A 27,177-nucleotide genomic window follows, 5' to 3' on the forward strand; every position below is an offset into this window, starting at 1 on the left:
TAACAACTGTTAGAATCAGTACTGTGTAATGCCACCAGTATTCTTCATACACCAGTGTGTGAATTGGTCAACATTAACATGGGTGACAATGTTCCATTTTCTGTCACCTCTACAGTAATTGTGCATCGAAGCTTACGTTTGTATAGGAAGGGAAATATGAAATTGACCTGTAACTGTGATCTAATGAGTGATTTCTCTTGAACCCCAGCTGGACCCCCCAGGACTCCAGTGCACTCTTTGGTGAGTTCATGTTACAGGATGGAGGTGTGTGTTGGTCCTATTTGCTGGGGCAGTATTGCTTGCAGGTATTTAATAATGTAGATGTACAAAGGGCTTTACACTGCACTGACATCAACACTGAACAGAGTGTATATGAAGACTCCCACTGTGCTGGAATGTGCAGGGTGGCTTTCTTGCTCAGAAAGGCTAAACATCAGAGAAGGAAGATGCCAACTTGATAATACACCACTCACACATTCAACAGTGCTCCCTAAGGTCATTTAAGGAGTTTTTTTTTTTTTTTCATTGCAGATTATTTCATTTGAATTTTGCTTTAGAGGTCTGAAGACATATTCAAAAAAATAAGCAGAAGATTAAAGTCATAAAAAATAAATGTAGCAGAAATATTGTTTCTCTTTTCCTATCCCATTAATCATCTTGTGACCCCATAGAAGGGTCTTAATGCCCATGTTGGGAACCACATAGCTGGGATATCTTTTGTTTTTAATACATTATGTAAAACCCTCTGAACTGCCTTTGTACATGTGTTATATAAAAACCCCTGCCTTTTAAAATATGAACTGAACTTATGGGTGTTCCATCCTTGATTTGGTCCTTGATCACTTCACCATCACATGTAGCTCTGAATCACCCTCATTAGAATTTCCACCTAACTTGGAGAGTATTACAGTTGAATATTAGACATATTAGTGACTGAGGACACTTCAGTGGGTATGCATGCAAGCTCACAGATTTCTTTTGAATAAATGCACATCACACAGATTCTTTATTTGTATTTATTTGTTTTATCTTTTTTGTTTGTACTAGATTATTGCAATCTGGTTAATTCACATTTAAAAAGCAGTCATTGACCAGACGCACTGAAATCGATGATATTCATTTTTACAATAACCATTATAGGCCCCATAGAGACTGGAAAACCCAATCCAAAAAAACAAACATCTGTATGGTTTTCTGCACTTTTGTTTTATGTCTTTTTTTCATAGTAATTACAAAAAGGAAAAGAAATATATAACAATGATCATAAAAAGGATCAGTTGGGGGGAAAAAACTCAGGAATATTACGACTGGCAAACAAACAATCACAACACAGCACAAGTACCTACTTACGGCAAGAAATGAAAGGTACAAAAATGAAAACCAAGAAAATAAGCGCATATGGCAGGAAAAAAAAAATCAAAGAAAGAGGTTATGAAGTTAAATACAATAAGCAACTGAGGGGACGAGAAAGTGAAGCTTTTTTCTACAATCTATTAAAAAAATCCCAAAACAAAGGGTGTTTTCTTGCTTTTTTTCCTTTTCTATTTGTTAAAAAAAATAAAATGCCTGACCTGGGGTGTGATGGGTGGGAGGAAAGGAGAAGGAGAGGTGGAAGAAGCTGGTGGGGGGGGGGGTTTGGCAGGGACAATAAAAAATACTGCACGTACAATACCCTTTTTCACTTCTCTCTTTCTTTCATCGAGCTCTTACCGTTTCTCTCACCCACTTTTTCCTTTCTTTATTTAATAGCATATTCCATTAATATTCCTTTCCCCTGCTGCTCCTAATAGCCGCACCCAGTGGCGCGATCGTTAGAGTTTTACATGTGAGTAGCAAATGACACTTTGATTGGCTGTGATGTGGAGATGGGAGTCCCCTGCCGGCTCCGGGTCGGGGGCCCCGGCTGAGCCGAGAGATCCTGCCGGGCCTCGGTCTCACTGCGCGTGCTGACTCAGTGTGTGGTTCTGGAGGGAGAGAGGGAGAGGGAGAGATAGAGAGAAAAAGTGAGAACACATGATGAGAGAAATAATGGGCTACGTGAGCATAGTGCCTTCCACTTGCACCCCCACCCAATAATAGAACAGAAACACAACTGCCTCCCACAGTACAGACAGCAAGGCCTCCTCGCTTTATACATAGTCAGATGAAAGAAGAGAACAAGGAAGAGAAGAGAATAGGGAAGAATAGAAGAAGACAAAACAAGACGAGCAGACAAGACAACTCTACAACATAAACTACTAGGTAAAGTGTGGTATTGTTTCTCACACAAAACATTTTGAGAAATAGGGGAAAAAAATGTGAGATCATGAGAGACACGTACTTATATTTTTGCACATTTTGACACCCAAAAATATACCAAGTCATCCAATAAAAGCAGAACCTGGTTCTGGTCAGAAAAAACTAATAATTACAGATCATATAGTATTTGTTCTGTTTTATTTCTTATCTGTGGGAACCCAGGGCCTTGATTTGTTTATTCAGATCTGTGAAACCCTCGTGTCTTTTGATATTGTGATTAATATTTTACATAGACCGTCTCCATACCTCAGAGACGCCTACATTCACATCTCTCCAAAGGCATCAGCCCACTACACATCAATACATAATCACAATGCAAAAAACACCTTTTTCCAAAATTAAAATTCACAACAGCAGTGAGAGCACAAAGGGAGACTGACGCAGAGATCTCTAGGTAAAAGCCAGAGTGGAGGAACTGAGATTCAGAGACGGATTTGTATGTGTAAATGACTGAGGATGGAACATATACAGTATACTGCACATGCAACTAATAATGTTAAACTTCTTACTGAAAGATAAATACACACACATAAATACACATTAACAGGCCTGTACAGGCTTCTCCTTGGGGAGTGTTGGGAATGTTATACACAAAAATGTGCAAACACATGCACATGTTGGCTTCAGCACTCATGATCACACACACAAACACACACAACACACAGACACACAAACACACTTCCACAATCAGTCCTCTGTGGCTGTTCCATATCAGCTGCAATGGGGAACTGAACTCGTGATAATCTGGATTTGCTTGGTTTGGAACTACTTAGCATCACATCAAAAACTGGGGAGATACTGTCTGCGTATGTGTGTGTGTGGAAGATGGGGAGATGACTGGAAAGATTTCTCTGGGAATTTGTGTGTGTGTGTGTGTATCAGAAATTTCCACTAGGATGTTTTCTTCCTCCTCCCTCTTTTTCCCCAGACTGTACAGCTTTCTCCCTGTGAAACGTTCCCTACCTCTCTCTCTCTCTCTCTCTCTCTCACACACACACACACACAAATTCCCCCTGAAATCTTTCCCTATCATTCCTGCTTCTTCACACATACACATTCACACTTACAGACACACACAACACACAAGCCCCAGTGAGATCTTCCCAATCAACGTGCCCCCCCCACCACTAAAAGCAGCTTTCTCAGATTAATCGCTCTCTCTCACAGATAGGCCCCACTATGGTTGGAAAAAAAGAATAGTGGATGGGAGAATGAAAAAAAGAGGAGGGGATAGGGGGATGAACAGAACAGAGAGGCGAGGAGGGGTGGATGGGGACAGAAATGTGAAGGATTATACGTGGTTTGGGGTTGATAAATACTTATTTGTCATTCTATGGCCGTTATCTTGCTGTGCATGTTTCGTTGAGCCCTTTGGTGTGCAAGTGTGTGTGTATGGGTGTGTGTGTGTGTGTGTGTGAGAGAGTGTGTGTGTGTGTGTGTATGTGAGAAAGCGAGAGATCAAGTGTATGCTGAATGACTGTGTATGAGAGTGTCTGTCACTCGGCTTCAGAGGCCAAGCTAGCCTGTCCAGGGGAAAGCAAAGGGTATTAATGTCCTACACACACTAGAGAGGCGTCTGCGTGCGTGCGCACACACACACACACATTCATTCATTCACTCACTCACTCACTCACTCACTGACACATGCAGTAGAAGGGTTTCAGAGAAATGGCTGAGCAAATGAGCAAAATAACAAACGGGACAGTGAAAAATAAGTGTCTGTTTCTGTGTGTGTGTGTGTGTGTGTGTGTGTGTGAGGCCTCTCTAGTGAGGAAGCAGATCTCATTGGGAGCCACTGACCCCATTATAATAGAAAACCCTCCTCTTGTCTCTCTTTATTGCTTTCTCTCATCCTCTGTCTCTCTGCTCCATTGGCAAGCTAACTGGTTGCATTTCCTCTCACTGCCAGAAGAGGTCAGGCTCATTCCTCTTTATGTGACCATGTTAAACACGAGAGGAGAGGAGAGGAGAGGAGAGGAGAGGAGAGGAGAGGAGAGAGCAAGATTTTGTCCAGTGCACCTGTCCTGTTTCTTAGAAGACTACATCCATTTCTGGCTTTTGTCATTATGCACTTGCCTCTTACATGACCTCTAACCACTGAGGTCATGCATGAGATCATGCATGAATGGAGAGAAAAAGAGAAAAAAGTAAAAAGGAGCTAGTAGTAGAATGACTGCAAGAAGGAAAAGGGAAGTAGGGAGGAAGGACCTAGAGAGGAGAGGGAGATAGAGTGTGCGTGTCTGTGTGTGTTTTCCCTCAGGTTCTTTGGGTCCTGCTGCTGCCGTATTGATTTGTAGACGGAGCGAGGCATGGAGAGGAAGGACAGAGGAAGAGGAGGGAGGGATGGAAGGAGGGAGGCTGCGGTCACTCCCTGGAGGAGCTCGCAGCACTGCAGTGGACTGCTGGAAATAGCCCAGAGGAGAGGAAAGGGGAGAGAGGGAGAAAGGGATACAGATGAGAGAGAGGGATGAGAGAAGAATGTAATGGACGAATGGATGACAGCCATGCTACACACTTCATATGACACACACACAAATACACACACACACCTCTGACATCTCCCAGTTACTTTTCTTCATTTACGCCGTTGTTGGGGAGCTTGGTATTGATTATGCAGCACTGCAATTGATCAGAAGTGTGTGTGTGTGTGTGCGTGTGTGTCACAGTGTGACATCTGCTCTACAGCAGAGTAATTGATATATTCTACAGAAAAAAATGGAGGGAGGAAAAGAGAGTGAAGGGATGGAGAAGAAGAAGAAGAAGAAGAAGAAGAATGTTTAGTGTGGTTGTAGCCCTGTCATTAGTCCAGTCAATTCTCAAACCAAGCTGCCTTTCATGAAACGCCACACCTGCAGATGTTTCACAATAAAAGCTTTCCAGCAAAGTGAAGGGACGAAGTCCCCCAAACTTCTGGAAGTGTTTTAATGTGAAATAGATGAAGCAAGTGTGCAAGAATTTGCATTAAGAGTAAACAACAACAGGAAGGCTTCTTACTAAAATATGATAAAAAAAAATATATGTATGTAAAACAGAGGAAAGTAGAACTAAAGGCCAGGTTCTCTCTTCAGCTGAGACAAGAAAGGTCAAACGTTATGTGAGAATTTACAGTATAAACACAATGAAACAGCATGCTAGAAACAGGTTAGCTTGAATATGAAGCGGGAGCCATTTTTGGTTTGTATGTTATTCTACTGCCTTCTGCTGTATTCTGAGGTATATTTATTCAAATAGGAAGTGTATTTTTTTCTGTTAGAACAGCTTCTTCCAGCTTGAGGCAGTCTGTAGGGATTGTGTTGTTTTCTAAACCCACTTCCTGAAAAGATTAAAGTGGCAACCCTTAAGATTTCAGTCCTGGTTGATGTGGCGATAATTGTAGTTAGTGGTGGTAGGCCTAACATCAAGTGCGGTTTAATACTGCGGGTAACAGAATTCTGGGGGCAGCACAACAAACTGTCATTGTAATAAAGACATTAGTCAATAATTGGCCTTTTTCCATCAATCTGTGAGCAACCGTGATGTGATTTTATGCTGCACATGGCATGAGTCTACGAACAGCAGGGTACAGTGAAAGGAGTTGGTTACCTCGCTCAGGAGTTGGAGGATTGCAGCCTGCAGCTCTAACAGCTCACTGTGGCTGCTCCGTGTTCCATTACACCCTGCAATATTTCAAACTGATCCGCTGTAAAAAAATGCAGAAAATGACCGTTGTCTTGTTTTGTAGACACATTTTTTTTAAAGATTTTTTTTTTTTTTTGGGGCCCTTTTGTCTTTATTAGATAGGAACAGCTGAAGAGAAACAGGAAATGTGGGAGAGAGAGGAGATGACAAGCAGAAAAGGTTGGGGCTGGTTTTGAACAGAGGCCGCTGCGGTAAGGACTCAGCCTTGTACATGGGGCGTGCGCTCTACTAGGGCAACCAACTGCATTTTTGAATGATAGCTGTCAGTCCTAAGCTCACTCACAAACACAGTGCATTTCCTGTGACTACTTCATAATAAAAGTCAACTCGTGTTTCGCCAGTTAAATGCTTTTAATGTGAAGCTGCAACAGGAGGAAATGTTTGGTTTGCATTAGCAGTAACATAATACAGCATTTTTTCTGTGAATATTGCCACCGACACCCAGTACATAATACTGAAAATGCAAAGGCTTTCATCAGTGGGCCATAGGCTTAATCACCATTGTGTTTTCTCATTCAGTAATAGTGACTTAACCGACATTTATTTAAATGAAAATCTTTGAGATTATTACTTTAAATCAAATGAATATGACCATGAATCCTGGTTTGAACTTTATTTCACCATGTTTCTACTGTTCTTTTAATAGCAGAGGGTGTGTGTGCTCTATTGAGAACAGCCCATCTCCAGGCCAGGCCAGACCAGACCAGTCAATACAGAGGCCTGTCATTGTTTTTCCTAAACTGCTTAGAGAGAGCGAGGCTAAAGCCTGCAGAGCCCTGGGCCCAGGGGAAATATGGCCCTGTCGCATTACCCACGCACAAAACTGCTAGATATATACACACACACACACACACACACAGACAGGAATGCATTCACAGACTTGCACTCGCAGCTAAGAGGACATGCATGCACAGACACACGATGCCAAGACAAAATGCTAAGACTAGAAGACACATAGTTCACACACACACACACACACACACACACACACACAGTCTCGTGGGGAAAGGAAGAAGGGTACGACAGAGGAAACAGAGAGATAGAGATAAGAGAAAATCTAATCTGCTTTGTCCTGCTCCTCTCTGCTATCTACTGCATTACACACTAAATGTGTGTGTGTATGCATTTGTGTTGTGGTGATGATGCTGATGGTTGTGTTTTAGAGGGGCGGAGGAGCACCGCTGTCACCTTTAATACGCATGTGTGCATATGGGCATGCACATGATCAGCGTTATGCCTGGTCAGCTTCATCTGTGTAGCAGAAACACGTAGGTGTCTGTTTGCATGCGCCATCTGGCCCGAGCTCAGGTGGAGAGAAAAAACAAAACTCTCATCTTGAAACATCAGATTAGAGTAAAATGAGAATGAGAACAATCAGTCTTTGCCACTGACACACATGGCGATGACCTTGTTTGTGGGCCAAGTCAGTAGGATGGCAAAATAACTTTCTCTCAGTTACTTGAACACACAAACATGATAACATAACAACGACACCTTGAAATGTAGGTGCCAAGTCTCTAATAGACACAGGAAGAGGAAGCACTGCTGTTGGAATGATGCCGTGTGTCTGTGTGTGCTACCTTCATGTGTCAGCGAGCGTCTGTCAGTACGTGAATTCGTGTCAAATGTGTGTGTATGTGGGGGTAATTGGAGGCAGTCCAAATGCTGTGTGTGTCTGAGTGTGTGTGTTTTGAGTGTACATGTGGCCCATCTCCACTGCTGTTTTTAACACCAAATGAAAAATCACCTTAGTCGCCTCGTGGTCTTCTTTGGGTTCAGTGTATTTATAGCTCAGAGTTGACACTCTTCCAACAGAGTGAGTGTGTCCATGTGTGTGTGTGCGTAGATGTGTGTCTGGGACTAGCAGATGGGCTGTCTTAGCCCTCTTCCTCTGCTCCCTGGCTTGTCTTTAGCCCCACCCATCCAGGACAGGATGCTGCCTCGGGAGCAGATCGAAAATAAACGCACCCCCTGCCCTTAACACACCGCTGACACGTATTCCCTGCTTCCCACCCACTCCTCCATTTCTCTCTGTCTGGTGTTATCCCTGTCTCTCCCCATCATACCTCTATCTCTCTTCCTCCTATTGTAAACGGAACTCTACGCATTACCTTCAAATCATCTATCCAAAAACATCCTTTAGCCCCTTCCCTTTCCAGCCAAGTCACGATGACCCCCACTTTTCTCCTCCGCCACCCACCCAGGGTGACCTCTCCGACCATGTCCTGTTTGGAGTGCTCCCTCCCTTTCTTTCTCCCAGGGGACTTCCCCTCTCCTGTTGCTACTGGCCCAAACAGTCAGGTTTGGACCAGTAAACAGAACCTGAAATACAGTCACAGCATGAAGGGCACACACACATACACGTGAACACACACACAACGCCAAAGGCAAACACGCATGGATCTACACCAGATTCACAGCATAGGTGAGGGCTCCCTGCTCGAAGCCGTTACACAAAATAGGAAGTGACCTCACCTCCAGCACAAATAACCGATCATTCCTGAGCACCACATGACACATTTGAGTCACCCCATTATACAGAAAAATGTGGGTATGTTATAAAAAATTAATGATATCTCTCATGTTATATACTGAATTTATAACATGCGTGTAAGGAAGAAGAAACACACACACACACACACCAACACGGCGTAATGCAAAATGACATTAATGAAAAATGCATTTACAGGTTATAGATGTACAAATAAATGCAGAGACATGATCCATCCAACACACAAATGAGCTCACAATTCAGCAGAGCGTGCTGGCTTTCCGTGTCACTGTCATATTACTGCACACATGAGTCCCTCGGGGGCCCACTTTTTTGATTACCATTCAACCTAAACTGGCAGAAAGGTAGAAAGAAAAACAGTGAGAGCATTGACATAAAGACGGATGAGCGAAGGACGACAGAAGAATGGGTTGGGTTGGTACATGTGTGAGGGTCGAATAGATGGGCAGAGACATAGTACAGTATACAGTAAAAAAGTACTGTATTTTTAGTTGTGTGTGTCATTCACTTTTATCATTAAAATTTTCAATAGAAGAAGCATTGATTGGGAGACCAATAAATCTAATCTTTGCTTTAAAAAGGCCTCTAAAAATTACTGAAATAACTTACAATTTTTTGTTGACTGGTTCGAAAAACAGACATACGTAGAGCTCAAACAATTAATTGATTAGTTGTTAATTAATCACAACTATTTTGATTATCAAATAATGCCAACAAGTCTCTGGTTCCAGCTTCTCGGTTGTGAAGTTTTCTTAGTCTTGTATGATAGTAAACTGAATATCGTTGAGTTTTGGACTGTTGGTCAGACAAAACAAACAGTTTGAATACATCCACTTGGGCTCTGGAAAATTGTGTTGGACATTTTTCAGCAAATAATTCCTTTTGTATACTGCTGAAAAATGTTATAATTACTTAAAATGTATAAAAAAAACTTCAATTTAAATAGCCCCAAAACAGGGAATATTGTTTATTAAAAAACATTTACAAACAACTTCAGTCTGACATTTTAGTAACACATGTAAAGAAAATCAGAAAATGTTAAAAATGAAAAACTATAAACATTTATAGACACATAATGACAAATGAAATGAAATCAAATGAAACACACACAGAATGAAACCGAGCCGCAAAGTAAGAATGAATTTCACCCATCACAGACGTGCAAAAAGAGCGAGAGAAAGATTAAACTGAAAAAGTCAGAGGAAAAATTGACAGATAGGCCAACAGATACTCTGTTTTAGAATTATTATACTGAGCCAAATAAATGAATAACTTGGGTTTTTCAGCTGTTGATGTGATGAGTGTGTTTGTGTGTGCCGTGCCCATATCTGTATGGGTGTATTTTGGCAGGGCTGATAGAACACTACGCCACGCAGAGTCTGTCCTGTTCTGTGACACATTGCCTCTGTTCACCTGTCACACACACACACACACACACACACACACACCAAATGACAGGAACACGGTCCAAGCTGTTAGAAACCCCCCAGGTGCTGGCTCACATAGTGTAATTCCTTTGTATCTGTCCCTAATTCTGTGTCTCTATGTCTACCTCTTTCTCTTGCTCTGTCTGTCTTTGTCTCTCTGCATCCGCCTGTTTGTTCCTCCTCTTTACATGAAAGCAACAAGTAACTACTTTTGACTAATTTTTTCTCTGTCTCCTCCCTCACTGAGACCCACTGTGTATGTCTTTTTTTTTTTAAACTGTTTTCTGGTGGTAAGTTCCTCAAAGCATAAATGCAAACACGCACAGGTGTACACACGCATATAAATCTAACATTTCCAGATGATTAACTGGTCCCACATTGAGATTTTCTTTATTCTATCCAAGTCCAACATGAACAGAATGTGCTTTGCATTCACAGTGTGGAACAATGAACACTGCAAAAATTCCAACAGTGTTAACAGCCACAGACACAATTTGTATGCAATTTTTCCTTAGGTGGTCAGAGGGAGAGAAAAAATCTGCTAAGATTAAGGACAGCTAGATGCATTGGCAGTATTACCTTATACAGTTTTGTTGATTTGTTTGTATTGCTTTGCCCCTAGTTTTTTGTTTTACTGAATTTTTGTACAATTACTTCCATAATCAAGGTTTCTTTAATATAATGCTCTGTAAAATAAGCAATACTTTCTACTAATACTAGAAATAGTAGCAGCTGTGGTACTGTGGTGGTAGTAGTTGTTGTATCAGGTAAGGCTGGCTGGTTTGCAGTCTCTCTCCATCTGTTTCGCTACCTCTCTCTTTTGTTTTGAATCTCTTTTTGTTTCTGTCTCTCTTTCTCCTGTTGCAAATATCTTCAAGTCCAGGGATTCAGGGAGGTAAGAGCATGTGTGTTTGTGTGTGTGTGTGTGTGAGAGTGAGTGTGAGAGAGAGTGTGTGTCCCAGGTCCCTATTCTAATAACAGAGAATCTCCCAGTGAGCGGTGGGGCAGCTGAGTGTGCTCCCCTGGAACGCCACAGGGATCTACGGATCAAATTCATATACGCACACACACAGAGAGCCAAGGGATACATGGATCAGAGTGTACACACTATGACTTGACACAACACTCACAACTGACTGCAACACCCAGACAATGGCGAACGAACACACACACACACACACACACACACACACACACACACACACAGATAAACCCTATTGCCAGTTCAGCCACATCCACACCTTTCCATAATTCAGTTAGAGGGAGACAGTGAGGCTCTTAGATTCAGACAAAGACAAAGACAACATTATTCACAGACAGACTACTAAACACAGCTTGTTTCACACATACCCCATACTGGCTGCATACAAATTACTAACATGTTACTAATATAGTAGCTCTGATGTTGGGAAGTGGTCCTACTGTGTTAAAATGTAAGATGAAATTGACCTTTGTACATTATACTGTATCTGTCTGTCTTTCTGTCTGGCTGTTGATTTCTCCATCCCTCTCTGTATGTTTCTTCATTTCCCAGTTTTCCATCTCTCAGTCTATCCCTTCATCCATCCATCATGTGCATACACTATTTTGAATGTTCTTTTAATTGTGTCTATTAGGGAATAGATCCCTGCTAGTCTTTGTGATTGTGTGCGCGCACAACTCTCAAATATTCAACTCTGCCGGGACACAGGGAAAGGAGGAAGATTCAGTGGAGGGAATCAACACACAAACAAACGAAAGCATCCCCCACGTCCATCCATTTATTCATCTGACCATCAATCCGCCCATCTAGCCATGTTTTAAATATCTACCAGAGCTAAAGAAAATTGCACAACAGACGCAAAGGTAGAAAAAAATGGATGATTGGGGAGGAACGCAAGAGTGATGGATGGAGTGAGGGATAGGAGGAAGCATTGAGGGCAGAAACTGTAGTATAGCACCCCCTGGAGGCAAATCAAGAAGTCTGTCAGGGAATGTAACATGGGAGAGAATCAGAGCTGATACAGAGCTGGATGACTATGTCAAACTAGGTATACTTCTACAAGAGGGAAACATTGTTTCCAAAGACCATAAAACAAGACATGCTGTAGATATTTGGATACTGGTAAATTATGGAAATCATGCACTCTTAAGTAGGCCTATATCTAAAACTGTTTCTACTGTCATGCTAATTGCAAATGAAAGAAAGAAACTAAAACAGAGGAAATGAGAAAAGTCATGTGTGAAGTCTCGGAGTAAAGGCAGAGAGAGATCCAGAAGGATCTCACTGATCAGGGCCACAGCATTTCTTATTTACACTCCCACACACACACACACACACACACATGCAGACACACACCAAAACATCTCTTATTTACCAGCTTACATCTGCACTATTTATGGGGCACTGGGGAGAGGCACAGAAGAGAGGAAGAGAGGAGAGGGGCTAAAATATGCATAGGGGCTGGTTCTTCTGGGACAGACGGGGGGAGTCGGAGAGAGGGAGGAAGACAGAAAGTAAAGGAGGGAGAGAGACAGGAAAAGAGAAAGTGAAAATGGTGATATGTGTGTGTAAGAGATGGATAAAGAGGTGAAAGCAAATGATTGAGAGGGTGGTAGAGAGAAAGTGAAGGTCTTTGTATGCAGAGGGAGAGACGGAGATGGATAGAGGGACTGAAAGAGTGTGATCAGGACGGAGAGGGGATGATGCAGCAACGTGTCCATGCAGCAGTGACCCTTGGGGGTGTGTGTGTGTGTGGGGGTGTGTGTGTGTGTGTGTGTGAGGGAGAGAGAGAGAGAAAGAGAGAGTAAGCTGGACATCATATGGCCCCTCTGAGGAGTTGAAAGAGGCCAAAGCCTTTTCTAGCTGGCCAACCAGCCTTCTTCATCCATCCGCACCTCATTAAAAACACACACAAATTACCCCATTCCACTTTCTCTGGCAGATGCCTGCACACACACACACACACACACACACTCTCACACACTTGTGATAACAGCTAGCAGTGGCATTAACCTCCATGGCTGTAGCGCTCCATCTCCCCCAGTCAGCCTTACTGTCCAGCCCACTTAGAGAGCCCTCCCATGGGGCAATGGAGCTGTGGCAGGTCGGGCTCGGGCTGCAAGTTTTCACACACACAGACACACACACACACACACACACACACACACACACACTTGGGCCAGGACCAAAGAGTAACAAGATGGATATAGCCACAGTGCAGCAGCCAAAGAAGAAGAAGTACAAGGAGCTGAGGGAGGAAAAAAGTTGAACTGAGCTCAACTTAGCTGGAATGAAAACAACAGCATTAAACTTAGACCAAACCAACGGTTTTTTAGGTCTGCAGTGTGAGAGATGTAGTCAAGTTCTTTTGAATCCAAACATAACAACACTGATTTATACAACTGCTTATTACAATTCATCACTCTATAAAGATGTTGTGACCTGGTCAGACAACAGGAGAGGAGTCATCTGGGATGGAGGGTATGTAGATGGGGAGTGGAGGTGTTTGTGTGTGGCATACACTGTGTGTATGTAGAGGTGTGTGGAGGTGAGTAGGAGCACATGAGGTGTGAGTGGTGCCTGTGTGTGGACATTAACCGACAGGGTCCAGCAGTCACCCTGCTGTTAAATGGACTGGCCAGCCATATGCCCACCACCTCCGGCCCTACATCACTGCCACTTTGTGTGTGTTTGTGTGTGTGTGGTGGCTGGGGCAGGCTTTCGTAAATTCAAATAATCCCTGGTAGAATTTCTTAAATAGGATTTCTATCTTTTTCTGACTTTCTTTGTTTAAATCACTGTTAACAACAACCTGCACACCAGCTCTTCTAATTTTGTACCAGTCGAATTAAGCACTTATTATGGAGTCAAAGCCTTCTGCGATTACCAACCAAATAACTGAAAAGGCAATATTACTGGCTGCAAACTTTACTATATCCTTCTGAGGTGGACCTTGTAGAGTTTTAGACTGAAAGGTTATGGCCAGAGACGATTCATTGGACAAAATAGAGAGACACAGAAGAGAAACAGACAGTCAAAGAAATGAAATTAGGATACTAAGATTCCCTGTTTATTTTCAGTTGAATTGATTCCCTGTTGTCAATAGTGCTTGGACCAAAAGTTCAAAAAAGTCACGTTCCAGCCAAAAAGCACTGAGTTTCCAAGGAGTTTTCAAAAGCCGCTTTTCACCTTTATGAAACAAAACTCCAGCATGCTGACTTGGGTCCATCTGGTATAGAAAGAAATCCCAGAACACTGAACATGGGATATCCTATGAGCTGCTCTTGTCAACAAGAGTAGACGTACTGTATTCACAGATTGCGTTCAACATGGTATATGCAGGTTCAACAGTAAAACATCACACCAAGCAGAGTTTGTTCTGCCTGTCAAACGTGATAATGGCTGTGGTGCTTTTGCAGACTGCACTTAAAGATGGACAGCAGGGATTTTTTTGTTTTGTTTTCGTTTTTAGTATTTAATTATTCGCATTTTCATCTGTGTAGTGGAACTGTAAAACACACAACCCAGAAAATGTATCATAGTTGGAAGTACTCTCAATACTCTAATGCTAATGAGACACATTGATCAGTTTGTCATCTATCTATGGCTTGTAGGGCTGCTGTCCTGGTTTACAGTGTCAGTAAATTCTCTTCAAAACAGAGCCATATACTGGAAGCAATGCATTACACACATGTTTGCATTTCTAAGCATCACAAATACTCAGGAGCCCAGAAGTATCATTCCTCACTAGCTGGAGAATTTTGTAGTGGATTCAAATAAACTGGAGGCTTTCACACAATCTTCTACAACAACTGTGCCATCTTTACCATACACCTCCACCTGGTCAATGCAGCAGGCAACAGTAAGAGGAAACTTACAGATTTCACCTTTGACAGGGCTGATGTTTGACCATTAGATTTTGCAGGTCACTAGTCTGTTGCCAAAGGGGCACAAGGAGGAGGAGGACAGGAAGGTTTACATCATCACAGACCTGGCCACAGCTGGCCCAGGACCTACTCTTGGGTGACTTATATCCTCTCTTCTCTTTCATACGCACGCTCGCTCGCATGCACACACACACACACCCTTGTACTTCTATCTTTGTGAGGACCGTCATTGACATAATGCATTCCCTAGTCCCTTACGCTAACCTTAACCATCACAACTAAATGCCTAACCCTTACCCTCACCCTAACCTAATTCTACCCAAACCCTTAAAACCAAGTCTTAACCTTCAAAACAGCCCTTTGAAGTTGTGAGGACCGGCCAAAATGTCCTCCCTTTTCAAAAACGTCCTCACTCTGTAGGTAACAAATGTGTTTCAGTCCTCACTATGTAGCAGTGTACAAGTCCACACACACACACACACACACACACACAAATATGTCTGGACCCAAATGACATGAAGCTTGCCAGAAGCCTGCTCAGACCTCATGAGGAGAGATGGAAAGAGAGGGACACAGGAATGGAGGGTGGAGGGAGAAATACAGAGATGAATAGTAAATAGAGGGATTCTGTAAAATGATTTACAATAGCTGAAAAGGATGGAAGGAGGTACTGAGGAAAGTTACTGTATACTGAGGGATGTGTGGAAGGCCTAGAAATAAGGGAGGAAGGGGTGTAATGACTGAGATGAATAGAGGAAGAGAGTGAATGATGAGGCATACTCAGGTGGGTGCCAGAAAACAGTTTATCCTTTCTGGGTATAGAATATTAGTGAAGTACACTTGAGTCCCCTTGGGCACACAGTCCACTTACTAGAGTGTGAGGTAGCATGTCAGTACCTGCACACAATAATTTCCTAATTTATGACAGACAAAAATATACACAGACAGACAGTCAGGTCAAGGTCAACACAGATAGGGGACGTACCTGTAGTTCTGTCTGAAAGAAGAACTTCTGTGGACACTGGGAACAGTCGTAGATCTTGTCTTCCTGGCCGTGGACGGCAAAAATGTGCTGCTGGAGCTTGTTGGCCTGGACAAACACTGGGAAAGGAACAAATACAGCTACAAGTTACACAGTGTTTATAAAAAGGAAGTCAATCAGCCAATGCTTACCACGACTGGAGGCTTTTAAGATAATCCCGCGGACCAAAAACTCAAGGACATGAGCTCAAGGGGTTGAGATTTGGGTTTGAGATTAGTCAAAATGACAGATTAATCTGAATTTTGTGGGTGTGTCTGTTGCTGGGGTGCCAAATTCAAGCCAACACAATGTTCAGCAGTTTCAAATTGAATTGGCTCACTGATTATAATTTTTGCTAGATGAATTGCAATGCCGTTCCCATTTTTGAATGATTAAGTCCAAGCTTTGGAGAAAAATGATCCTGTGTCAGTTGAAGATAACTGAAGGTTTTGGGAAAGGATTGAGGCTACAGTACATGTAGCTTTGTAATACTGAACAGTAGATTCAGAATTAACTGCAGCCTAGTCACCACTCAGGCATGTCTCAGATCCGATCTACTGAGGTACTGTTTACAGTTGACAGTTACAATGAACACTGCAAGGTTAGTACTAGACTATCTACCGCTACTAGTATATACTGTAGCGGTAGAGAATGAACCAAATGGCAACTGATTTTTCAGTACAAATAACCCCACAAACCCACACAAAGCAAATTAAAGGCTGACTAGAAAGGAGGGAGTATACTGGATAGAAAGAAGACAGAAGGGAGCAAGAGAAAGGAGAGAAAACAGGAAGAGCTATCCTCAGCAGACCTTGTGATATTTATCAATAAATGATCTTTTCTTTTTTTAGTGTTGTCTCATACACTTTTTCCTCTTTCTTTCTCTCCCCTTTGTTTTAGTAAACTTTTGGTTTTCACTGTGAGTGTGTATGTGTTGAATTATTAAGCCTCCCCATAGGAGTGGTGCCCATCTTACTAATTCATAAGCCACCAAGGAATAGAGTTAAAGTTTAAAGAGTTGCTGTGTACCTGGGGGGGGAAGGAAAGGAGGAGAGACAACACAAGACAAACTCAACAACTGAGGGAAGAAATGGGAGAGAATGATGAAGTGACAGGGAGAGAGAGAGAGAGGGAGGGCAGAGAGAGAGAGAGAGAGAGAGAGAGTGAGCGTAAGGGGATAGAGAGTCAAGAGATGGGAGGGAGGAAGAGAGCAAAGGTGCAGACTTAGTTTCTGGCAAAACACTGTAGGTGTTGAATGAAACTCTGAACACAACAGGCCTAATTAGGTCATCCAGCAGTTTGTTTGGGTCCTCTAGTGGATTTCAGAAATATAAGGTACTTCATATTTGGCCTATTTGGAGGTATTATTGCATGAGCTTTTGCACACGCAGAGGTTTGTCAGTACTTCTTTAGCAGCAGCACCCCGCTGGAATATTACTCCCACAGTTAGAAATGTTAAAACAATGAATATTCCTAATGTAATCTTACTGTAAACCCCAAACCAAAAACTTTACAGCCATTACAGCACATTTACTCTATGTATCATGATGCAGGTAACCCAGAGAGAGCCACTTCTGAGCAACAACATGTACTGGAGCTGATGCCAGGGAAGATTTAAGTGTAAACCTTGCTTCCAGCTGCAATATTAACCTCATCTTGCATTTTTACCAAAATAAGTGATAAGATGTGACCAATTTGGTGCTTAGAGAATATGTGGTGGTTCAGTCTGCAGCTTTAATAAGGAATGTACAATCCTGGCTGGCATGGTAATGATTCATATTCATTTATGAATAGAACAGATAACAGACTACAGAGCAATTAAAACATAAAGCAAAATAGTTCTACAATACTCATTTAACATTAGCACAAGACTTTCTATAATAGTCTATATTTCATGTCATGTACAGTGCTGTAAAAATGATGTATACAAAAGAACCCTTATTTCCTTATTGTTAACAGTTTCTTATGGTATACCAGAGTGTGTGTATGTGATTATTCAGGCCTCAACTTGTTCTTATGCTTTTGTGTACAGTATGTATCTCCATGTTTCTGTGTCCATTTTAAATGCAAAGCAAATAGGACACAAGTGAGTAGGAATTATCTGTGCTAGTGTCCTTGAAGGTGAATGTGTGTGTGTGTGTCTGTGTGTACGTGTGTGTGTGTGTGTGTGCTGTCTGTCTCTCACCTGTGAAGCAGACGGGACACTTGAAGGTACCTCCCATGCCTTCAAAGCTGTGCTCTATCAGGTGGCAAAGCAGCTTGGCAGGTGAATCAAACATCTGGTTACACAGCTTGCACTCGTGATTGATGCCCTCCTCTGCAAATAGGAGACAGACACGCATATGTAGGCTGGATTAAGAAACACGAAAACAGGAACATATGACATAATTTTAGAACATTAATACAACACTGAACGACAGAGGTCTTATGCACATACAGAAACTGTCAGACACTGTCTGATAGTGGCATACAGTGATGTGTTGATTATATATTCTATATACATATATACATACATACATACATACATACATAGATACATACATACATATACACACACACACAGACAGAGATAAAACAGGAAAACACTGTAAACCAGACGGCAATGACAGGAATCTCAACAGAAGAGATGTGTTTTCATTAGTATTCACTCTGTCACTATAGGGCAGTGATTCCCACACTTTTTATGTCATGCCCTCCATTGGACACTAAAACAAAATTCAATTCAGACATCTTGAGTTTTCATAGTAGAAACAGCACAACAGGTGGAACTAAGAACATTAACAATGGCGCTGTTTCAGCAACTATTGCAGTGCAATGCAGCAATTAGTGATGTTATTAATTACACCTGTGCTTGGCAAGTCAAAATGTCTGCTGTGAAAAAAAGTCTATTTACTTTAGATTCACACCACATTTCCCCCATGCCATATCCAGTGTAGTATTTTATACTAAAAATTATATATATAATATTACTAATGAAAATAACTAAAAATACGTATGTCAATGTCACTTGTATCTTATGACAGTGCAGTGTAAAAAAAAAAAAAAGCTTAAAATAAAAGCTAAAAAAGCTCAACTTAACTGCAAACAAGTGAACTCATCCCACTCCATTGGAAAACGTTTTTATGTAATTTGAAAAACTATGATTTTAAGACTCCACATCAGTGAAGTTGTTAAGACAGACATTATGATATAGGCTGCATCATACACTCCCTCCTCTCCCCTGCAGCATGCTCTCCTCTCATTTTTCCTTCTCCCTAGTACACTCACACACACCAGTCCCAGTGCCATGTCTGCCCCAACTGATAATTGCCTGTCCTCCCCACCGGGGCTGTGGATGATCTACCCTTCCTATTGCCATCCTTCCTTCCCTCCCTCTGTCCTTGTTATCCGCCCTCCCCCACTACAGTCACTCATCCAACTCTCACAGTGCCATTCCTCCTTCCAGGTCCCCTTATCATCCCTCTTGGTCCATCACTTGCTGATTAATTTGTGTGGGCTCCAATTCAAAACCTCCACCCCTTATTACCTCCCTTCACATATAATATAGCTACATACCCCTTTTTCCCCAGTCTGTGAATGTCTCTTTACTACCAGGTCTCTCTGTCCATACCAAAGCTCTTCCAGACTTTGTCATACTTTGTGAACATTTTGCTGGTGTATACAGAAGCTAAATGATTTTACACGCCACACTGACATTGCATCATAAGTCACACTATTGTACAAGCAGCGCTTCAATGTAAATAAGTAATTATCACCTCTCCATGAAAGAGATGAAGGAAATTGAACAATGAGAGACCAAGAGAGCTGAGATCACATTCAAATATGATCAGGCATATCTTCATCACAAACACACAAGAGACTGTCCACAACCTAGACTCCATCCTTCCTCGTTATTCTCACTCGGGATTATACCAATGTTTATGTGTGTTTGTGAGTGAGTATCTGTGTCTATTTAAAGAAGGTGTGAGTGACATCACAGCACCCATGGTGAAAGGTCAGATGAAAGGTGGGCGTCATAAATACACACACACACACACAAACACACATACGCACCCCTTGACGATCAGGTCTCCCGCCTGTTGTCCTTATCACCATTGTACCATACAGGACTAATGCCCCAGTTGCACACACACTCACACACACACACACACACACACACACACACACTACTTACACCGCATGGGGCCACACACACACATGCACACCATAGGACTGTACAGCCCGGAGACGTCAGATGGTGTCTTCTGCGGGCCAATCTGTGACCCCTTGTGGAGTTGCACATGCACACACACACACACACACACACACACATACAAACATGCATTGCATACACGTACTGACTCAGAGATACACACTATCTGTGTCTTTTTCCTTTTTTGTCACTTATCTCATGTCCTGTAAGTGTGTACGCACGCACACACACACACACACACACACACAGTCTTTTTTACAGGCTGTAGAACTTCAGCTGCAGAGCTGCAGGGGATCGCAGGGTTAATAACGTCTTCAATCATACATCCATGACACCCATACTGACTAATACACACACACACACAAAGATTCCTATCTCTCCTTGCCTCAAAGGCCGACACAAGGGTGCCCTAATCCCGTCTCAATAGCTGTGGGGGAGAGTATGTGTGTGTGTGTGTGTGCGTGCGTGTGTGTGTGTGTGTGTGTGTGTGGTGAGTGCCACATGGGCTTATATGGATGAAATGGTATGCTCCATGGTCCCGGTCCCCAAACATCCCCTGTCCACATACACCCAGACACACACACAAACCTCAAAGGCTGCTAGGTTGTGTAGGGCGCCAGTGTGTCCGCGACATACTGAGACAGATAGAAGTTCATTATCATTTACTAGGAGATTGAAACAGCAGGAGAGTCACATGGTGCGAGACACACAGAGAGAAAGAGGGAGAAAGAGATGGAGGACTGTACAGCACTACCAGTTAAATCAATTGTCATGTTTCATATTTTAATTATCATGTAAGTATTCCTTGTCTTAACAATGAATTTCTTATAAAAGAAAAAATTATTCTTTCAACTGTACAGAAGCAAAAGACACAACTGAGAGAAAAAAATACAGCGATTCAAAAGGCACAGATAGAGACAGAGGGTGAATAAGTAAGTAATGCCTTCTCTTTAGTGATCTCAGTGTGTGTATGTTTGTGTGTGCGTGTGTTGTAGAAGGCACCTTAAAAGTTGGCTCGCACTCTCCCACGCTGCCAGGATCAGAGAAAGTGGTCAAACATCAGCTACCTTTACATGTACACAATTATGTGCCTATTAGACCCTGACATCCTCACTGGTATGATACAACTTGTATCAGACCAAGTTACTGCAGGCACGAAAAGAAAAATCACCAACTGCACACCAGTTAATCGCATTTATAGAAATATGGTTATAATTGGATCCTATTAAAGATCCTATCAAATTACACAACTCAGTTAATCAGCATACGCTGTTATGCTTTACTCATGCTTATGCTACATTATATTATATTTTTGGTCAATTTCTATACATCTTTATCAAAAGCAAAATCCTACTCCTCCACTGCTGTCAGTCATAAAACCATATTCGAGGGAATTTACAAAAAACAGCGTGTTTTTATTGAGAAGCCATCTCAACTAGGGCTGGAGGGCTAATTATTATTTTCATTATCCATTATTCTGTCTTTCTTTATTATTATTTGATTAATCATTAAGCCTATAAAATATCAGAAAGAATTTACTTGAACGATTTATCGATTATCAAAATTGTTGCTGATTAATTTTCTGTTGATTGTTTCAGTACTAATCTTAACATTTCATCAGCATAAACAAAAAATGTTTTTCCTGTGTGTGGGAGAATGTGCAAACATGTGTCTGAGGCACCACACACAGATGAACAACCTTACAAAAGAAACTTTAGAAGCTAATTAATGGCCAATCAATTACTGTGTCAGTGAAAAAAGTGGCTACAGATGAAAAAGACAAAACTACAGTGACAGAGGGAAAGAGAAAGAGAGAGAGAGAGAGAGAGAGAAAGAGAATTGAAGGGAAAACAGTGCAGAGAGATAATTGGGCTGTCCGGAACAAGGGCATGGAGAGAGGCCTCCTACCCCTCTGTGTGTGTGTGTGTGTGTGTGTGTGTGTGTGTGTGTGTGTCCGTCCCATGAAAGAGTTCTCTTTTCTGACAAATATATTGTTTTGATCAGTGTGTGTGGGGACCGCAGTCTCTGTATGTTGTCTCCCTCTGAGACCCAGTCCGTGTGTGAGCGCGCGTGTGTGTGTGTATGTGACCCATAGTGAGATGACAGAGTCGTAGAGCATCCTGCCGTTACGCTTTGTCTCACAGAGTGCATTTGATCCACCAGCACACACACACACACACACACACACACACACACACACACACACACACCCTGGGAGGCCTATGCTGGGACAGAGAACACAGGGGAGAGAGGGATGAGAGGAGAGAGAGAGAGGCAGGGTGAAGGTTAGGGCTCTGAGTTCATTACCACACAACAGAAAATGAACTTTTTTTGCTTTTTAATGCACATCAAAGCAAGTTTGGGGATTATTTTATGCCTTTATGGAGGACTGCTTTAAATTGTAAACCTCGTTCATGGGGTATCCTGGGCACTAAACGGACTTAAGGCAAGCAACTTTATTAATTTACCCCTCCACTCAAAAATGTGTTTTGGCTTTTTTAATGTCAGAACTTGACTTTACTGATTTGTATCTTTGCAAAGTTTGTGTTTGAGGTGTTCTCACATTCCTCTACTGAAGGGGGAGATGTCTGTACACTTCCCTAAAATCTGAGATTCAAATAGAGTCTGGGCAAGCTAGATTTGGAACGTCACAAATTTGAAAACCAAACACAAAAGAAACCTGAAACCTCCAGCACAGAGCGGACTTGTGCAGTTTTTGGATGTAAACCAGATCCTGGAGCTTCCTTCCACTATCTACTAACATTATGTAATAACAATGTGAACACACTGTAACACTGTAGCAGATATTATTGTATGTTTCACAACCACTAACCCAGTGTCAGTAAACAAATATATGATGCTAACTACCCTTACCATTCTGATACGTCTACTAGTCGCCAATTTTTGTGCACAACAAACTGACGCTCAAACATGTATTGCTGAATATCTCCGATGTTTCTTCTAATTCTAGCCATCTTGACGGGCACCGCTCTCTCACCATGGATGTATGTCTCTCACCCACATCCATGCTCTCACCGGCACCGGTCAGCCTAACACGCAGCGGTGGTGGGCGGGGCATTCAGAGATCCAGCATTTCTCAATGGAGGGAGAAAGAGTAGATGTGCTTCCAGCCCCTTTTCAGAGTTTTTTTTATTTTATTTTTTTTTACTTTTTATGTGGAATAACCATGTTAAACAAACTATTAATTATAGCAGAGTTTTTTCACATACTTTAAAATGTGTCTGGAGGGGGACTTTAAAGAATGTTGCGACGCCAGGTGCGTCTTCATCAGTGAAAAGTTTTGACTCTGCCCTACTCTGAAAGCACCAGACAGGCCTTCCTTGTGAATCGGTTGAAGTGCGCTTAACCTCTTCGTCATGGCATTTTTATGTTTATGTACCCTTCAAGAATAGCACTCAACTTTAAAGTGTTCACCGCTGTCCAGGTCCTGCCTGTAATTGTCAACATGAACATTTCATGTACTGTTATTATTTTCACAGTGGGCAGCAGACAAACAAGTAACACCATTCAAACAACATATCAGAGAGGGAGGCAGACGGAAAAAAAGAACAAGATAGGGAGCTTTAAATATGACTGAGAGGGAGAGAGAGCTTGGCCCGACTCCAAAACTATGTTCCTTCTTAACTGAGATCTGGATGGAGCCACACACAAACACACACACACACACACACACACACACACAGGTAATTGGTGGGTGGCTGCTACGCATCTGTAGATTTACTGATGAGGTTTCACCTCAGAGAGAGAAAGAGAAAATAATGGAGGAAAAGAGGAAACAGAAACAATGTGAGAACATGACAGAATGTAATGCAATGTGTGTGGATGGACAGAAAGCAGGAAGGAGTCCATACTGCAGTCAGACTCATCACAACAATTCCACTATCAATACTGTTACACACACACACACACACACACACACACACACACACACACACACACAAAAACACACATCCTCATTGCTCATGCTCTCCCTCAGTCTCATTCTGTCTCGTTATCCTCCTCTCTCTCTCTGCTAATTGACCAGAGAAGAGGGACCAGGTGGCACCATCCCCACCACACCAATACACACACACACACACACCACATTCATGCTGGCCTCATCACAGAACCCTGCAACATGCAGCAGAACATAAATGAGCTCCTTGGTTTGTGTTGGGGGATGGATCCCTAAGGTGCTTGCACACCACAGACACATATGCACACATACACACACCTCTTAACCCTTTCTTAGTCTTGGCTGGGAAACTCCTCTGGGTGTCTGGTTCCCACAAGCCCCAACCTCCCACCCTCCCTTCCTCTCTCTGTATCTGTATGGGCTGCTGGGGGTCCCTCGGGTGTCTACCCCCCATTACTGCCCTTCCATGCTCCTGTCAACCCCCTCCATCCCCAAACTATGTGAGACTGTGTGTGTGTGTGTGTGTGTGTGTGTGTGTGTGTGTGTGTGTGTGTGTGTCCGTGAAAGAGCAGGAGAAAGTGTGTGGGTGTGCATGTGCGTGCGTGTGTGTGTGTGTGTGTGTGTGTGTGTGTGTGTGTGTGTGTGTGTGTGTGTGTGTGTATGTGTGGTCCCCTGCGGCATAGAGGCCGTAAACCAAGCCAGGCGATTGATGGGGAGGACAGCAAGGGAGCGGTAGCAAGAGATAGAGATAGAAAGAGAGAAGGAGAGAGAGAAAGGAGGACTGTAGAGAGAGGGATGGAGTGAGGGATCATGGGATGGACGGCGGGAGAGCAACAGAGGCGTTGGGAGAAAGAAAGAGTGCAGCAAAGAAGAGAGCAGTGGACGGAAGGAGGAGGAGTATGCACCTCTCTGGGGGGCTCGCTCAAGGTGTGTTTCCATGGCAACCAGGGGTGGTGGGGCTGATGCGGGGGGAGTGAGCTTGACCCATTGGTAGTGTGGGGGCTGGAGAATATACACACAGTCACACTCATGCACACACACAACCTGCTGCAGTGCTGGAGGGGTCCCAAGAGTGCCCCCACCTTTACTCACCCTCTCCCTCTCTCTCATACATACACACACAGACACACACACAGAAAGAATGCTGCAGTGCTGAGGTCCCGTGAGTACCCAACACCCACACACATTCTCCCTCCCTCCTCTCATCTTCCATTTTCCCTCTCTGTTTCTATCACTCTCTCTGTGAGGTAATTGTTAATATTTTCATCATTTGTTTACTCCTTATCTACTGTGTGGATTTTTACATTTAGTTGAATGAAGATGGGAGGTAGAGTTATACCCCTTTCATACAGAAGAATCTCATATGATGCACCCTACTGAAACAACCTGCTTTTGACCCATTCATTTCGGTTTACTGTCAGAGGTTAATCTGTGGTCATCTAGTTCACATAAATTCCAGTCTGCAACTTTAATTTAATACATATCTCTGCATATCCACACAATTACACAACGTGCCAAATTTCCGTTTCACTTTAGTTTCTTAGTCTCTTGCATGCCCTTTCATTGTGTTGCAGTAATATGGTAGTCAGTTACATAAATGTTGTTTCAACATCAATAACAAATTCTCATCCCTATGGAGATGCCTGTTCACCAAAGCCAGGTCAGGTGGGAGGTTGTGACAGCTCAGACAATATATTGACCCATTCATACGGACTATAGATGCAGATTTAACCAATATAACTGTACTGGTCTGAAAGGGGTGTAAAAGAAGGGATGACAATAAAGTCAAAAATTATTTTAGATACATGGTATGCAACTGTACCTCAGTCAGCAGGCAGCAGCAAAGCTGCAAAATGTTGCACATCTTATAGATGTAAACGCAAACATATAAAATCTAGAAGAGCAGACTTTCTGGCTTAAAACAGAAAGGAGGTTCTGTGCCTTCATTGAGAACACAGCTACAGCTTTTGGCTTCTCAGATGATGGGTACATGAAAGTCCAGTGGTATAATACATTTCATCAATTACCTACACTCATCCTTTAAGCTTTTCAAGAGTTACAGTAATGGCAATATCCACCATACCAAAAGAAAGGAAAAGGGTTTTACTGGATACACAAAAGGGTTTTCAATTGAAGGCCCTGATACTGTAAAGTCCTAATATAGCCCTAAGCAGAATGAGGCAGAGGCTAACAAATTGTCTTTTCACATGTAACTAATGAAAAAGGATAAAACTGAAGCACTGATTGTGCTCCTTCCATCTCCTACTCCTTCAATACTGGATACATTCCTCATTTGCACATCTGACATTATCCTGTAATAAATATTTCCAGTGGAAACTCTCTCTCACACACAAACACACACCCACAGACACACACACAAACAGACACACTATTGGCAGACAAGGACAGCATATGGTGATAACCAGTTTGTGTTTGTGTGTATAATGAAAGGAAGCACAAATTGAGCATATTTGTGTGGTGCCTAAGTGCATGTGTGTCTTGGAAGGAGACTGTGTGTGTGTGTGTGTGTGTGTGTGTGTGTGTAGCAGCTTGGATTTTCCCTATCAGATTACATAACAGTAGGAAGCTGGAGCGCTCTGTCCTGTAGAAGCCAAATGCCTTCTCACTTACACACATGCACACACACACACACACCATACATCATCTCTCTCTCAATTCAATTGGGCTTTATTGGCATGGGAAACAGATGTTAACATTGCCAAAGCATGTGTAAAATAATAACATACATAAACAGAAAAATTATGATATTAATATATATGCTGATAAGTAAGAAAGGATAATAATAATAACAACAGTGAAAATACAAATACAAAAAGTTTTTTAATGAGCGTGTGTGTCATTCACTGTCCCTCAGGTTGTGGCATGTTGATACATATTGGGCAGCAGCATCTGCCCTGTCTCCTTCTCCTTGGAGTAATTTTAATTTTAAGAGGGCATTTAGTGCTTTGAAATCTGAGATTACAGAGTTGAACTTGTTAAAGTAAACGTTTCTTATTTCATTGAATGTTGTACATTGTAGGAGGAAGTGCATCTGTGTCTCAACCTCACCTGTCGAACAGTGACCACATATTCTGTTTTCTTTTGGTTGCCAGGATTTTTTGTGTCTTCCTTTTCCGATTGCCAGTTCACTGAGCCTGTGCTCGGTCAGGATCTGTCTCTGCTTTCTGTCTCTGACAGCAGAGAGATATTCTGACAACTCTTAATCTCTGTTTAGGGCCAGATAACATTTTGATCTACTCTGGT

General features: G+C 42.4%; 1 protein-coding gene across 4 annotated transcripts in view; it reads right to left on the reverse strand.

Moving 5' to 3' along the window:
* Positions 1-1,002: 1,002 nt before the first annotated feature.
* znf423 (zinc finger protein 423) overlaps positions 1,003-27,177 on the reverse strand; it is a 157,045-nt gene continuing 130,870 nt past the window's right edge. For all 4 annotated transcript variants that reach the window (XM_044193153.1, XM_044193152.1, XM_044193151.1 and 1 more), the window contains 3 exons: positions 17,991-18,122; positions 15,770-15,885; positions 1,003-1,964 (listed from right to left, as the gene is read on the reverse strand). In XM_044193153.1, coding sequence (XP_044049088.1) covers positions 1,935-1,964; positions 15,770-15,885; positions 17,991-18,122 — 278 coding nt within the window. In that variant the 3' untranslated portion in view covers positions 1,003-1,934. The remainder of the gene's footprint in view (positions 1,965-15,769; positions 15,886-17,990; positions 18,123-27,177) is intronic.

Source organism: Siniperca chuatsi, linkage group LG4, assembly GCF_020085105.1.
Source record: "Siniperca chuatsi isolate FFG_IHB_CAS linkage group LG4, ASM2008510v1, whole genome shotgun sequence".
In the NCBI taxonomy this organism is placed as follows: domain Eukaryota; kingdom Metazoa; phylum Chordata; class Actinopteri; order Centrarchiformes; family Sinipercidae; genus Siniperca; species Siniperca chuatsi.